Source organism: Heloderma suspectum, chromosome 2, assembly GCF_057233095.1.
Source record: "Heloderma suspectum isolate Gila_16-S chromosome 2, 16-S_ref, whole genome shotgun sequence".
Classification (NCBI taxonomy): Eukaryota; Metazoa; Chordata; class Lepidosauria; order Squamata; family Helodermatidae; genus Heloderma; species Heloderma suspectum.
Window position 1 is genome coordinate 119371268 of NC_139459.1, and position 17401 is coordinate 119388668.

General features: G+C 41.7%; 1 protein-coding gene across 1 annotated transcript in view; it reads right to left on the bottom strand.

The window, feature by feature from the left end:
* Positions 1–17401, bottom strand: part of MOB3B (MOB kinase activator 3B) — a 155565-nt gene that overhangs the window by 10606 nt on the left and 127558 nt on the right. The window contains exon 3 of the mRNA XM_084834631.1: positions 4563–4765. Coding sequence (XP_084690757.1) covers positions 4563–4765 — 203 coding nt within the window. The remainder of the gene's footprint in view (positions 1–4562; positions 4766–17401) is intronic.

Consider the following 17401-nt stretch of genomic DNA (forward strand, 5'->3'; position numbering starts at 1 on the left):
ACGTTTAGAAATGTTCACCCTGTGACTTGATGTCATCATGTTGTGTGTTTCTCCGCCCCATGGTGCACCGGCTGGTCTGGCATGTGCAGAAAAACGCAAAAGATCATGATGCAGTGTCATGTCACGTGACAAGTTTTTCTAAACATTTTGGGAGAGGTGGCAGTACTGAGGGGGAGAACTTACCATGGGGATGCTTTTTTCTTTGGCTCCCATTCTAAGAAATTGGCACATATAATCCTGAAGCACAGACAATCAGCCACAACAGAAATTCATAGTGAGAGCAACGCTGTTTCTTTCATTCTTTCTCTCTACTCCATCCTTTTCCAGGAAAACATGGGCCAGCGTCTCAACAATCACTGAAATTTAGAAATACAAGGGAAACAGCAGGACTAATTAGATTTGAAAGGAAGTCATGTGAGAACAGGACAGGAGTGAATGAGTTAGTGAAAAGTTAATTATTGACTGAGGTTTTGCTGCACTTAAGTCTTTGAAAAAAACTTGCCTGTTCGTTCACACAGTTTCAGTTATATAGCCTAGCTCGTAGTACATGAGTATTAATATTTTACAGCTTCACAGCACTGGAAAGCACCTCTGCAACACAATGGCTTTTTCTTGAAACTGCTTGCCCCACAGGCCAAAGTCCAGGGGGCCTTACCTGAATATCACCTTTTGCCAGCTGAAAACGTAAGTGATTTGTTCAGGTCACTTGAACCTACCAATTCAAAGGGAAGGTTTCAAAGTACACACTGGATAAACATGCTCAGTTTATATTCTCAGGCCCTCTGGACCCACACATGGATTTCCACAAAGCTGGGAAAGTGGTTATATATTTAAGTTATTGTCTTCGTGAAATACAGAAAGGTAACTGTCAATAATCAAAAAGTTGGCCAACAACAAAAATCTGCTTTCAAAATACTCCTTTGTTTTTACGATTGCATTTTTATCCTCACCTGAAAATGTGACTCCATTACAGTCATTATACATAGTCAAGCAATCTACTACAACCCATAGATTGGGGTGGGCAACCAGAATTAGGTGGGGGGCTGGTTGATCCCACCCAGTCCTGTGCAGGCTGAATGACATCAAAGGGGGCATGGCTATGCCCCAGATGTCATTTGGTCCCGGCGGGCACATGAAAAAATATTCCTTCCTGTGCATCTACCGGGAACTGGTTTCACCTCACATGAAGCCACTTCACCTGCCCCGTGCTTTCTCCCTTTGGGGAGTGGATGTGGGGCAGGTGTAGGCACAGTGGCTGAGCCAATGGCTGGAGGAGCACCATCTCAGTCTTGGTGGCTCTGCCCATGCAACAGCTTCCCTAATGGGAAAGGTGCCAAGCAGGAAAATCCCCTGCCTGCATCCCCTACTGTTGTCTCTGGTCTGTGATCAGAGATTACAGCAGGTATTTCTCCAGGGGCAGGCAAAGCCCCACCCCTTGGAGGAATCCAGGAAGGCTCCATGGGCTGGATGGGGAACTTCCCACAGGCCACGGGCCAGAGATTCCCCTCCCCTACTAGAGATAGTGAATTGGATTCACGATTGGGTTAAAAGCCAAAATATCGCAGCGTATTCACAGTGGCAAATTGCTCATACTGTTCTTCAACAACATGATCTGCAGGTTTTCCTACATGGAAAAGGGGACGGGGGACACAACAGACAGGGTCACTTTTGGTTTAAACTAAGATCATTCCTGATACTCCCAATATGACCAATCCAATTATGGAATGACCATTTCAGTTCAAGGGCAACTGAATTTTGTGATGAGGTACAGATAGATGAGGGATCACTGGACCTCCCAAGAGCTTCCAACAAAAAACATCCAAAGATGCTTATGGAAAGCAGTGATTCATGTTACCACTTGCCATAAACTGTTGATGCTGAACTGGCCCAGAAGGTCTGCAGACTAGCATAATCTAGAAAGCACCCCAGTCAACAAGAACAGATCTTTGGTAGCAGAACAGCTTGACTGTCCCAATTCTGCAAATGGCATAGAAAGAATGATGGATGATAACTTCTAAGTACTTTAATGTTGTGTGGTAATGCAATGTGTACAAGCGATACTGAAGAACATACAAAGCTGCTTCATACCGAGACAGACAACTGGTCTATCTAGCCCAGCATATGCTCTGATTGGTGGTGCTCACTATAGGCTTAGATAGCAGCTCAACCTAGTTCTACTAGCTAAGGTCCTTTAAGTGGAGATACTGGGGCTTACATCGCAAGCCTCCTGGGTGCTAAGCATATGCACTTCTACTGAGCTATGGGCCCTCTGGAGAATGGAAAGTTCCCAACGGTATCCCAATCCCACAATTTGACTGCTAGTTCTTAGGTTTCTCCCACTGATTGTTTGCCATGTCTCTGACACAGGCAGCCCTCTTTACAAAGGATTCTGTGTCCAGCCACTATTTAGAATTACGCATAATTCCTACTTTGCATCTTACTTCCACTATGAAGTACATGACAGTCTGTTTAACTGATAAATCCTTAGCTGACTTTCTAATTAGAGGAATAATTTTAAGATAATTTCCTGCAGTGATGAACCTGCAGTATCAGAGGTCATCCTTAGATGTTGCATACTATACGAGATAACTTGGCATATTCCAGAAGTCACAATGAGCTTTCCAAAAGAGAAAGAAAGATGTTTGTTAGTTATACAGTCAAGGCCAGAAATATTGGAACAAGGATAACTGTTTTGGCAGTTGGCCTCTGCACACCACCACAATGAAGTTGAAAGGAAACACACCCAGATGGGAGTGAAGTCAAGACTTCCAGCTGTAATTCAAGGGGATTGACAAAAGTGGGGTACTACCCATTCAGGAAGTACAGCCAGTGGCATACACACACACCCATCGTTGGTGGCTCATAAGTAATGGAACGAATGGCTGACAAGCAGCTGCATGGCCAGGTGTGGCCTGTTTCCTGGGTACCCCATGACCAATCAAGCAAAGAAAAGGCCTGGAGGTGGTTCTGAGTGTTACTTTTGCATTTGGTAGCTGTTCACTGGAACACCCAACATGAGGTCCAAAAAGGTGTCCACGTGAGTGAAGAAGGCCATCATTAGGCTGAGGAAACAAAATAAACCCATCAGAGAGATAGCAAAGACAGTGGGAGTGGCCAACACAATAGTTTGGAACATTCTGAAAAAGAAGGAATTAACTGGCAAGCTCAGCAACAGCAAAAAGCCTGGAAGACCACAGAAGACAACTAAAGTGGATGATCGCAGAATTCTGCTCATGGTGAAGAGGAACAGTTTCACAACATCTAGCCAGGTCAAGAATGCTCTTGAGGAGGGAGGCATGTCATTGTCAACATCTACAGTCAAGAGACAGCTTTATGAATGTAAATACAGAGGCTTCACAACAAAGTGCAAACCACTGGTAACGCTCAAGAACAGACAGGCCAGATTAGCCTTTGCCAGCAAACACCTAAAAAAAGCCTGCCCAGTTCTGGAATAAGATTCTGTGGACTGATGAAACCAAGATTAACTTGTACCAGAATGATGGGAAGAGAAAAGTATGGAGAAGGAAAGGAACAGCTCATGATCCACAGCATACCACATCATCTGTCAAACATGGTGGAGGCAGTGCTTTGGCATGGGCATGTATGGCTGCCAATGGACTGGGTCATTGGTGTTTACTGATGACCTGACTGCTGATCAAAGCAGCAGGATGAATTCTGAAGTGTATAGGGCTATACTTTCTGCTCAGATTCAGCTGAATGCTGCCAAACTGATAGGACGCCGCTTCATATTGCAGATGGATAATGACCCAAAACATACAGCAAAAGCTACCCAAGAGTTTCTCAACGCAAAGAAGTGGGCTGTTCTTCAATGGCCAAGTCAGTCACCTGATCTCAACCCAAGAGAGCATGCTTTTCACTTACTGAAGACAAGACTGAAGGCAGAAAGACCCACAAACAAGCAGTAGCTGAAGACAGCTGCAGTAAAGGCCTGGCAAAGCATCTCGAGGGAGGAAACTCCGCATTTGGTCATGTCCATGGGTTCCAGACTTCAAGCAGTCATTGACCACAAAGGATTTTCATCCAGGTATTAAAGGCGGTCCTTAAGTTTGAAATGATGTTGGTTTGTTCCATTACTTATGAGCCCCCAACGATGGGTGTGTGTGTATGCCACTGGCTATACTTCCTGAATGGCTAGTGCCCCACTTTTGTCAAACCCCTTGAATTACAGCTGAAAGTCCTGACTTCGCTCCCATCTGGGTGTGTTTCCTTTCAACTTCAATGTGGTAGTGTACAGAGGCCAACTGCCAAAACAGTTATCCTTGTTCCAATATTTCTGGCCCTGACTGTATTTCTTCGGACAGCCAGTTATGAATTTGATTCTTCTCATAAGCCATTTTTAGCTTCTTGTAAATGCTGCCGCTAAAGAAAAAACCCTAAGAAGAAGAGTTCATTTCCTTAAATCTCCTTTTCCAAAGCATATTTTTTTCTATTTGTAGCAGAAATGAAATTACGTAGAAGAGGGGAGAAGAAGAAACAACTAACAGCAAGGAGGGAATTCAACACAACTGTCCCTCTATGTCCAGATGAGTATTTACACTTACCAAAGGCTCTAGTTCCTTGCGGTCTATGAGGTTGAGCTCCGTCACAAAATAATAAAAGTGCTTGTAACAGGTGTTGACATGGGCTTCAGCCCCCATGATGATGATACGGTCAAAGTGATGAATGTAGACATGGACAAATACTCTAAACAGCCGGCACAGGATCTTCTTGCAGATCTGGAAGAAGTTCTTTGGGAATGGTACACCTGTGAACAGAGAAAGGATAGTTTACACATTCATTCCCTCTAACTATGGCTGTTGTCATATTTCTCAGGGTGCCCCTGCCAAATGAGGTATGGCAGGTGGCTATCAGAGAGGTAGGGCCTTTTCTGTGGTGGTGCCCTGGGTGTGAAAGACCCTCCCCAAAGAGGCTCATCTGACCCCTACATTGTGGTACTTTTCGTGCCAGGTGAAGAGCTCCCATTCATTCATTCATTCAATTACATTTCTATACCACCCAGTAGCCAAAGCTCTCTGGGCTGTTTACAAAGATTTAAAACCTTAAAATACAATATTGTACATAATATAAAAACCGTTTTATATTATGGAATTTTCTAAGACTGTTTTAAGATAATTTTATCTTAGTTTTGTTGTTTTAAGATAGTTTTACGGTCTTCAGTGTTTAACTTTGCTGTTTTAACTGTTTTACTGTTGCTGGTTTGATTTTTATTCTGTTGACTTTTATGATATTTGTGGTTTGTGTTTATGATCTTTAATCTTCTGCTGTCAACTGTCCAGAGGGCATAGTTAATTGGGTGGTATATAAATACTTTAAATAAGTAAGACATTAAGTAAGTAAAATTGTTGTCGTAGCAAATCCTGGAGTGGGGCGGGCAAGATCAGGACTGGACTCACCTTGGTCAAGTGCCTGGACCCCGTTTATTTACTGCTACTGTTAATGCCCATGAGCAAGGCTGATTGAGAATTTCCTTTCGTGTTATATATTACCCAACACAGGGATGCTTCTGTGTTCTTCAGCTGTGCCCATATTTTCTCAAACATTGAGTGGATTTCTACAACAATTTATGTCCCCAGAATTTGGCTGACTGATACCTAAATATGGAATATAACCAACATGCTGCATGTTGTGAAGGGTGCGTGCATGTATTTTCACTGCTTGCCCGCTGAACGATACATTAGATTGTGCTGCAGGTGCACAATCCTTTCCCCAGTCTCTGCTCGTATGTATTTTAAAGAGGCAAGCAGCAAATATCACATGCAACGGTCCTTCACAACTGATATAACATGCATGTATTTTGTACTCAGGTTTATATATCCAAATGCCCTTAGCAGCAGAGTTCAAGTATAACCAGGTTGTCTGAAGGGATCTAATGAGTAGGGGTCTGTGTGGCAATATTAGCAAACCAGTGGGAATACAGTTCAGCCTCCCAGGACACTCTGTCACTGATTTTAAACGGGCCGAAGTGAAATTAGAGCAAGAGACTGTAGAGTTAGAGTTCAAAAACAGGTTTGATTCTATTGCTAGAGGCTTGAATCAGGATAAAGGATTTTTAAAAATCACACTACAGATATTAACTGGTTTAGCAGTGCCAGGATATTTGTGCTATCTGCAGCAACTGTTTTGTGAATGGCCACTGTTAATAATGTGATTGCCAGTACTTCTACATTTAATTTCCTTCTGTCCTCACTGTTTACAATTCTCCCCACCCTACCATGCTCACGTATGTACTGTGTACGTCTGAAACTTTTGATAACACTTCATGCATTTGATGAAGTAAGCTATAATCCACAAAAACCTATGCCAGAATAAATTTGTTAGTCTTTAAGGTGCCATAAGATTCTTTGTAACACGACTACCCTCTGAAAATTGGGACGATCATAGTTTTTCAGGATAATTGCTTAACGTGGGTTTGCAACAGAATCCATTGCTCATTGGGACTCTTCTGACAGGGCAGTTCTATTAGATTCCTGGTGATTGCAAAGATCAATGCTCTTCTGGAAAGAGAAAAACTAGCTGTCTGATATAAGCAAACACATCTTCTCAATCACTGGTGAGAACCAAACATGGGCATCTTAATCTTTCAGTACAATTTCTATGGCTTAATGGATCACCAGACTTCTGCTTGGAGACACTGAGAAGTCAAATGTCACTTCCTACATTTCATGGAGCTTCCATTCCAATCTACATGCTGATCAAGTTCTTCAAACATCTACTGATTTGCAAATGTCAGCCCAAATGTATTACTGATGCTGGAAACAGATCCCAACGTTCGCATTTCAAATGGATAACATAAATCAATAGCAGATGAAAAATCCCTTTGGCTTCTAACTAAACTACACAGATCTGATCTACATTGCTATTCATCAACTGCCTCGTCTTTCTTGGAACTTTTGTCAGTGCCAATAACGCATGTGACTAAGAGTAAAGGGACAGACTTGCCTCATGAGGAGGAGGAGGAGGAGGAGGAGGAGGCTACTACGTTTCCCATGAGATGCTTTCAATAAATGAAGTGAGATCATTGATCCATCTATCCCAGTAGTCTCTACTGTGAAAAAGAGCAGCTCCTCAGGATCTCAGTCTTTCCCAGCCCAGATGCCCATGACCTTTTTTTAAAAATGGAGGTGACAGGAACTGAATCTTGGGGTCTTCTTCATGCAAAACACATTATTTACCACTAGGCCCTTCTGAAGTCACCTTCATGTGATAAGCTCAGCATGGAGAGCCAACCTTTGTTGTCAGCTATTGCTTGTATTCATGAAAAAGGCTATCATAGGGATACCCAATATGCAGCAGAAGCTTCAAACAAGCTAGCATTTATTTATTATAAATTATTTTATTTATATCTTAGGTTTCCAGCAGCTCACACAAAGTGCCCTCCAAATCATCACTGCATATAATTACAACCATATATTAAATAAATTAGGCGTAGCTAATAAAAGTTGTATTTTTTTCTGTGCCATGTAAATTAGCATCCAAGGTTACAACATACACAGAGGTCTATAAAAGCAATAAAGCAGAAACTCCTACTGTAATATCCACATCATGCTAAAATAATTATTACACAGCTTCGCTTTACCATCTGGAATCAGAGTCTCCAATCCTTCCTCTCTATATTATGTCAATTAAACAGCATTGCTATAAAAGAGATATAAAAGATAGCTGACAGCACTTAAATTTAATTGATCTGCACAAGTGTCACAGTATGATACACAGTGTGCAGTTATGAGGAAAAAGATCCCAGGGGAAGATGACTCAAAACATTTCTTCTCCTACCCAAACATCTTATAAAAAAACAAAAACAAATTGTGTATAGCACTTTGGAAACGACAAAGTTTAAAAATGGCTTATACATAAAAAAAATTATAATCAAATAATTATTTTCTAAACTCTGATATACAGAGTGAGGGCTGGAGCTGTGAATTTTAGATATACACTAAAGAATTTGCACCATACACAACAACTGCTGGGAAACACTCTAAATGGACCCAGAAAGCCAATGGACTATGTGATTAATTGAAAATGATCTGTATTAGAGGTAAAGCATATACAATATAACAGAACATATTGGGAACATCAATTAGCCAGTCATTAGTAAAGTATATTACATTTCAGTCCCTGGAGTGTCATATGATGGCAAGAAATATATGCCAGTACACAGCTTTGAAAATTAGACAAAAGAAAGGGCTCAGGAAAGAATGTTGCTATTTGAAGAGGTAATAACCAAAAGAAGCTCTTATGACAACCACTGTTATTTTTGTGGATTCAGAGCAATAATTCAGACTTGATATTCTGCAGTCTGGAGTGAGGCACACACTGCAATAGGGTGTAATTAATTCCTCTCCTCCTGGGCCCAAGTGTCATAAGATTGTTACAGCTTACTTGGAGTAACACAAGAACCTCCTTATCCATTATTAATTAGCTGACACAACCGTAATAAACTAGCAAGGAAAGAGAGAGCCTCCTTTTCAACTTCCCTACCAAGTGTAACTATGAACACCCGTGTGTGGTGTGAAGACTGAAAAGCTATCCCTCTATGGCAGGGAGAGATGGATGATTATTTCAGTTAGGATTTTCCAATTGGAAGCCCTGGGGCAGCATTGTGTAGTGCAGGGGTGGGCAGCTTTGGGGATCCAGGGGCCAATTTCAGGCCCCAGAACTTCCTGTGGGCCGCACTGTCACAGCAGCAGCAAAACCATCGGTGGCTTGCCACCACACTTCAGTAGCAAAACACAACTATGCCCTAAAAAGCTCCAATTCAGCTTTAAAACAAGGATGACACTTGGTTCTAAAGCTAAATTTGGCAGATCGTTTTGCTCCTGCTACAGCAAATTTCAGGGCAGTGGGGAGTACACACAAGGTCAAGTGTGTGTGTGCATGCAGCCTACAGGCTACCCACCCCTGGTATAGTGGATAGAGAGTTGGACCAGGTAGACCAAGGCTCAAATCTCCACTCAGCTATAAAACTCAACTGATGACCTCGAGCCAGTCATTCATACTCAACCCAGTAAGGATAAAATTACATAATGCCATGTATGCTGCCCCAAGCTCCTGGAGGGAAGGCAACAATACAGTGGTATCATAGTCAATTATAAATCAGTAAAAGTGAAGGTTCACTGGTAGCATGTTTAATCCATGCTGTTCAGTTAGCAAGACTAGGAAGACAAAAATTGGCTTCAGCATCAATCATCATGTCCTCCATATTACATAATCCTCAAATCTTGGAAAGTCACTCCCAGTGAGAGTTAACAATATTGGGTTAGATGAACCCATGGTCTGGCTCAGCAGAAGGCAGCTTTGTATATGCGAATCTGACCTCTTACAGGCTTTCCTCTGATTCCCTAGTTGCCAGCACTGACATAAAAGGGTGGTATGCGGGAGTGGAATCAATGAAAACGTTACGAGGAGCGGGTCCTCAGAGCCTTGGCCTCCTATAACATGCTCCAGCCTTCTCCAACCGGTGCCCTCCAGATGTGTTAGACTGCAATCCCAGGGAACTGCAGTCCAGGACTAGGGATGATGGGAACTGCAGTCCGATACTTCTGGGGGGCACCAGGTTGAGTAAGACTAACTTACTCCCTTCTCAAAAGTGACCTTCAGAAAAGCTAGTTCCTGACCAAGACTCTATGGAACTCAGTCTAACATTGCGTTTGTCTTTGAAAGGCAGCAACAAACTGGTAAAGTGATGATTCAGCATCTTTCTCTGAGCTGCCTAACTGCATGTATGCTACTGTTATGTGCCTAATTGGCCATGTTTACATATAATCCCCATCTATAAATACATTTCTTTTGCAAGTATTCTGCACTGGTAAATGTTAGGTAAATGACACTCTCTCATTAAAAATGGCACTACATTATCACTGGAGAGCCCCTACCCAGTGTACAGTTTGGACTTCCCCAGTACTAGTTCCATGTTATATATCAATTTAAAATTTTAGTACCAGATGGCAGGTACGATCTGAAAGCTATCACTGAGACTTGGTGGGATGAGACTCATGACTGGAATTTAGCAATGGAAGGAATTGCTCAAAAGGAATAGACGCAACTGAAAGGGAGGCGGAGTAGCATTCCATATAATATATACACCTGAATGGAAATCCATGACAGTAGTTCAAAGTACTCTCAGTGAAATGGCATCAAGAGGAACAGCATGAGCAGGTCTGGTACTCAGAACAAATTTTTGCCCTACTAGTCAAAACAAAATTGTTTATAGTCTCTTTGATGCTGAGCTGTCTTTCAGAATCCATTTCTCTACAGTTGCAAGCATCTTTGACCAGGATGCTGGAAGCCCTATAGTCCTCTCCCAATAACACACATCTTTCCTGGGCTTCCAAATCTGCAAAACAGGAGGACTTTTGATGTATCAGGTCTGCCAGAGCTAACTAAAGATATCTCCCTTTTTAATTAACACTTCTAGCTACATCTCCCAGCCCAAAAGGTGAGAGGCAGGATCTTCCTGTTTACAGTGCTGGCTGGTGAAGCTTGTTGGGCAGCCACCCTGGCCAAACCTAATAAAATGGAAGAGGGTTCTTAATTTCCTACAGTATCAACCACAGCGTCCTCCATTCTGCAAAGGCGTATAAGACAGCCTGTTCCCACATGAAATGTGGGGATGCAGAAGGACAGGTGCAAATTGGGACTAACAACACTGGGATCGTAGTGGGTGGAAATGAAACAGATGTAAAAGTTATTACTGAAGAATTACAGGAGTAAAGTCAGGTGCAATTACAGCAGGATACAGAGAGTAAATGAGCCCACAGCTCTATTTAAGGCAAAACAAGGGATTTGGCACTTTTGAACTCTTTACAATGGACCAAGGCTTAAGTGTTAACATGTAACACCAATACTTTAAATAAACAAACTGACCTTTTGCCAAAATCGATGAGTCGTTACTGATATCCTTGATCTTTGGAATGTACAGGTCAATTCACTCCAGAATAAATATGTGATGCATCAATGGGGCGTGGCAATGGGCAGAGAGAAGATTTACATTTTACCAAATTACAGGACCTCTGGGATTATCTAAACCCTTACAATCTAGCAAATAGAAATCAACAATCGCAGGTCCCAACATTTTCTTAAACACAAATGCTCATAATTTATTCCCAATTACACTGTGCTAATTGCAAATACATAGCATAATATCAAACTCAGTGGAGCTACTCTTTTGTAACATAGCAGAAAGGCTGAATTCTGCTATGCAACCAAATATTTCCCATTGTGGTTTTCCTTATTAGAAGTTAACCAACCACAGGAAGCACAATCAATTCTCAAGAACAACCTCTATTGATTTACTTCTATCTTTGTCTGGAAAAATTACCTTTTCTCACTTATTTAGTTTTATGACCTCTCTCTTCCACCACTGAAGATCCATGCTGGCACACAGCCTGAATGTAGTTAATACTCTGTTTCCTGGTGCATTTTAGCAAAATATTTAAACGCTCTGACAAGAAGAAGAAAAGGAAGAGGAAGAAGAAGAAGAAGACATCAATAACAAATTCTAAAAGAGGGTATCACTATTTTAACAGAAGCATAGGGAGACACTATGTGCAGAAGGAAGGTGAAGGCATTAAATCAGATCACTGAGCTGTAGTTATTAAAGAAGAAAAAAGCTGTCTATGGAATTTCTGTGCTAGCAGCTACTTGCTGAAATAGGAGAAAAGAATTTACTCCTGGATGAATGAACTGGCTCTGGTTCAAGCAGCGCTACTGATTCAGCCAGGATTCAGCCTGTGGAAAAAAAACAGTAGACAGAAAGATTCTGCTAACCTGGAGTTTACAATCCTAGGGCTCCAGATGGTGTCCCCTAAAATTGCCAAGTTATTACACAAGAGATTTGCAAGCATTCCAGACACACACTTCAGACTCCTAAAATTTTATCCTTCCAGAAGCAATGACAGACCTGGAAGGGAACTTGAAGATGATCTAATTCAACTCCTAGCCCTACGGCTAGAGATCTTACGCAGGTAAACCTATATCAAGACTGCACAATAACTCCTGTACAGAGATATCCAAATCATCTCAGGCAGCCTTCCGCAACCTGGTGCCCTCCAGATGTTTTGGACTTCAATTCCCAACAGACCCAGGCCTCATGGCCAATAGTCAGGAATGCTTGGAGTCATAGTCCAAAAAATTTGGAGGGCACTAGGTTCGAAGAAGGCTGACCTAAGGTATGTGTTTGTATGTCTTCAGAAATCCTTTAGGATAGACAACAATCCAGATGTTGGGAGAAAATGTTTCAATGTTATAATTGGTGTCTAAAGTCTGGTTTATACATTATGGAACTGCTCTAGATCACCATGTGGGAAACCGTGTGCAGTAGTTCACAGTCTTTCTTAAAAGGGGTTATGTGAAAAATCAGGAAAACAGCATGAGGCTGCTGCACACAAACAGCTCACTGTGTGGTAGCAGCTGCCACCACATGAGGCAATTTAAAATGGCCTCCATGTGGCAGCCATGATGGGTAAACTGCAGTGTTGAGCGTCATAAGAAAAGAACCCTATTAGTGGTGGTCATACTTTCTGGCAATTTGTTACAGGCCAAGTCCCAAAGTATTAGATAGTGCTGCCCTTGTGCATACTATAATGTGCAGCATTCCATGCCTTGGTGTGGCTTTACTTCTAATCTGCTGAGCTGGACACGAAGCAGCAGCACAGTCATGGAGAGAGCAGTAGCAGAGCACACCCTTGCTTTATGTCAGGGGTACTGAACCTCTTTCAATCCATTTTGGAGAAGCTCTCGGAGAAGCTACCCCATCCCATCAATGCTATATATATTGCTCCAAGGTTTGGTCAGCATTTTGCCCAGAATTTGACATATGAGAAAATTCTTTCAGAAGTTTATTTATTCATTTTTTAAATAAAAAAATTCACCGAGGAAGGGGGAAAAGTACAGATGGGAAAAGAAAAGAGGCTTTCTTGATGAAGGAATATGTAAGTTCAAAATGAGCTTGGACATAAACAAAACTCATCTTGAAGAGCAATGATTAATGTGCTAGTTTAAAGGGAAATCCAAACACAACTTGTGGATTTGTAGAAGAACTGAAGTTAACATCCTCCCCCTCCCTTTCTCCCAGACCAGAGCTCTAAGAAGGATTCCACATAGCTGTGCTTCTGGAACCTCTGCTACTAAGAAGAGCCAAGTCTTCCAAGCCAGATGTTTCAAGTTATCTCTGTCTGTTACTAAAGGAAGTGTCTGTCCTGAGTGCCAAGGAAAACAAGTCCAGTGATGCAGGACTTTGTTCCTCCCCAAAATAACCTGACAGCTGCAAATGGTTAGATAAACTGGACTACTTACTAGATACCCACAACTTTCCAGACACTGCCATGTGAAAGAAAATGGAAAGCACACTGGTCTTATGTGTTCTGTACACATAGACCAATCAGTTTTACAGGAGTTCTATTGTCATGTGCAGGAGAATCCTGCCTCTCTCAAATTATGTCTTTCATGGATTAGTCACGCAGCACATGGATGGGTCAGAATAAACTTGCTCAATGATAAACTTACAGGGAGACATTGGAAAGCATTTGTACTCCAACCTTAGTTTCCCAAGTAGAATGCTGTTACTTACCCATACCTGGACTCTATGGAAATCTAAATTAAATCAATATATAATGTTCTTCACATTTTCTATTTAGTGAGGCCATCAACAGAATTTTATCTTTGTTCAGAGCACCTCTGAGTCTTACTCTTTGGGCCCAAAGAGTAACACTCAGAGGTGCTCTGAACAAAGATAAAATTCTGTTCACACATGCATAAAAAATCCCTTGAGAACAGCTCCACTGAAAAGCACTGGGCTTGAGGGAATGTGAGGTGAGATGGAAGTTCCATTTCTGGTGTTTAATTAGTAATTGCTCATTCCCACATGCAAGTCATAGGAAGCTGCCTTGTAGTGAATGAGACCATTGGGCAATGTAGTATTGTTGACACTGACTGGCAGCGGCTCTCGTGGGTTTCAGGCAGTTTTTCCTGCCCTACTTAGAGATGCTGGAATCAAACCAGGGACCTTCTGAATGCAACGCAGGTGCTCTACCACTAACTCACCATTTGATACTGCAATTGTCTGTGCAGTAGCCAGGTTTTATACTTGAAATAGCGAAAAAGGTTGTAGCCATTTAACAAAACAGGAAAAAGGGCCCAAGAAGGACTAAAGAAGATTATGTAATACTGCGGCAAAGAAATCTAATGAGTTCTAATGTCATTATTTGAGCAACAATTTTCATGAAATTCCAAAGAACTTGTGTATAAGATAAATCTTTTACTAACATTTAATATGCCTGAAATAAATTAATTCTGTTTTCTCTTTCAGTTGCAATTACCTAAGGAAAAATTGGCCTTTAAAAATTTAATTATGACAGACCTATTTATTTCATGAAAATGAACCACTTCAGGATTTGTTGAAATGCTGTTGTCAGTGTGTATGGATGACTTGTACATAGAGACTGCTGGACAGTCCATTCCAGAAGTACTTTTCTTGGAGAAGAGAAGGGAAAAGGGATTAGCTGGGGCACCATATTGTGATAATGGCTTTTGGATGTCAATCTGGGGGAACCCAATATTACATAGCCAAAACCAAGGAACTGGGAACAACTATTTATGAAGCCATTTTCTCTACTTCTGTCAGAGTTCCTGAGATCTGTCTTATGACAGCCTCTGTGCAAGACAACTGGAGAGTACGGCATTTGTACAACAGAGCAAACTCTCCAGCAGTTAAAAAAGAATGGACTGGTAGCCAGGGGTGTGAATCCATGATTTGGCATCTATTCATAGAATTTGGTGTCACAAACAGAATATGGATTCCTTAGATTCTCAACTTAAAAAATAAAATGAAACTGGACGTTTTAGACTCACTTCTCAGTTGTGGGAGTGTGTTTGAAAACACAACAGCAGTATTTGTAAAAGGTGGCATTGTTCAGGGAGAGGTGGATAACTTATGGCTATCCATAGGTTTTGGCCTACAACTCCCATCATCTCTCACCATTGGCTATGCTGGCTAGGGCCCACCCCTGCACTAAACCAATGGTGAGAATTACACCACTGACTAGAACCATGAAAGGTATATTATTCCTGACAACAAAACACTGATGGTGTTCCATTATACCACTGTTTGGTTGCTTATATGATGTCATTGGGAACTCATTATGATAAAGTCCCCAAATAAGTAACTTCAGTGAAATATGTGTCCCTCCCCCAGGTAGATATGATGGGCCCCCCTCACCAGACATTACATCACAAGAACCCATGATTTCACTTGGCCCACTGCATCATTAGATCCCACAGTTCTAGGCTTTACTAATCAGAGCATCATAAAACGCTAAGCCCTTGCGATACGAGAAAATACTGAGCTTATTAAACTGGCATAAATCAAGACTGACTTTTAAAGGCACACTGAGATCTTCTAACTTCATGTATGAGTTATTACCCTGGGACATCCAACATTTTTTCCTAATGAAGAAGGGTGTTTTGCTTTGCTTTGTGTATTCTCGGTTTCTTAACTAAATCACTGAGCACCTTCTTCTCCATTGGAGGAATTTTATGCAGTCAACCGTGACAAATGCCGGCTCTCCACAGGACAGTGAAAAGCATCTGTAACAGCCTCAAAGCGCACAATTTCTGTCAACTAATGTAGCAAACTTTCATTTTTCTGTCAACATTTCTTTCTCGAAAAGTCCCCCTTTAAAGCAGATTTTCAGAGGGCGTTTTGTACAGTATCCCTGTCAATACAGATGTATGTTATCCCTTACGGTCAACCTCGACATCTGGAGCAGAGTTAGAGCACCAGATTGGCAAGTGGCTTGTTTCATTTGTTTCTCAGTAGCATGGGTCAACAGAGGCAGGGAGAGGGAGGAAGGGGAAAGCCAGATCAGGAAGGCTGTATTTAAAATAAACGAACAAACAGAAGAAGAGGAAAACAAATCCACCCAAGGAAATCAGTTGCCCCAGCACAACCCAAGTGATGGGAAAATTAGGTACATTTTTATAATCTAGTAGCAAGAACAAGCTAGGTCACAGCCTTTCCCAACCTGGTGTCCTCTAAAACTCCCAGCATTCCTGACCACTGGCCATGCTGGCTGGGGCTAATGGGAGCTGAAGTCAAAAACATCTGGAGGGCACCAGGTTGGAGAAGGATGAGCTAGACAATTCAGATAGCAGGGGATTCAAAGACAATGTGCCCCACAGTGACTTGCTTAAGGGCCTCCAATTGGTCCATGGGAAGCTAGGATTCATCCAATTTGTTCTATCAGGGCAGGGCCTGGCAGGCCAGAGCAGGATAGTCAATCAGTCCAATTTCAAACTGGACTGACAGGCAGAGGAATAATGACTTGCCTAAGATGCTGTTCCCCTTAAGATGTTAAAAAAGAAGAAGATTGTTATTCAAAATCTTGGTGTTAAATAACTAAATATAAAATACTGGATTATATTGTAGAATTGCCATGTCCTTTTGTTCAGGGCCCATCCCAGAACAATTAATTACGGTACAGGTCTTTCTCTGCAGAGTATTAAATGCTTGCTGCTTTATGTAACCACCTGCGAAGGCATAATGGTCTCACAATGCTCTTGCTGAACTATGTCATACTATTTGAGAAAGGCTGCTATAATGAAGTAACCAAGTAATTAGTTACTCTGTTTTACACAAAGTTACAGGAATGTGGTGTGGCTTGCCAAGAGATGACAGGTTAATATAAACAAATGGACTCCCTTACAAAGTTTCCACCATTAAATTACTATAAAATAATTTTATTTTATTTATTTAATCAATTATAGGCTGGCCATTTGACTATATCTAAAAGGACATCTTGGAGTGGTTTACAACATAAACCTTTAAAATATAGAACATCTACAATTAAACATTTAATAACAACAAATACAAACCATCTCAGTCAAAAAGTTAAAAAAAATTGCACATCCTCCATTTAAACATTTAAAATTGAGGACTAACAATCAACAAATTGGGCAGCACAATCTCTCAGGGAAGGCCTGGGTGAAAAGGTAAGTCTTTAACATGCCACAGTTGGCACTGTCCGCATACCAAGGGGGAGGAACTTCAACAGAGTGGGTGCCACCATGGAGAAAGCCCACTTCCGGGTTGCTGCCAGATGGCAATTGGCAGGTTACAGTACAACCAGCAAGGACTCCTTTGCGGATCTTAGTGATCAAATCGCTCTATATGTGGGAAGGTGATTCTTCAGGTAACCTGGTCCCAAGTTGTTCAGAGCTTTATGTGCCAGCAATAAAACCTTGAACCTGGCTCAGAGGCTAACAGACAGTCAGTGCAGTTGCTTCGATACTGGTGTAATATGCGAGCAACTTGGTATCCCAGTCAGCATTCTGCCAGCTGTATTCTGCAGCAGCTGCAGCTTCCCAACTAAGCACAAGAGTATCC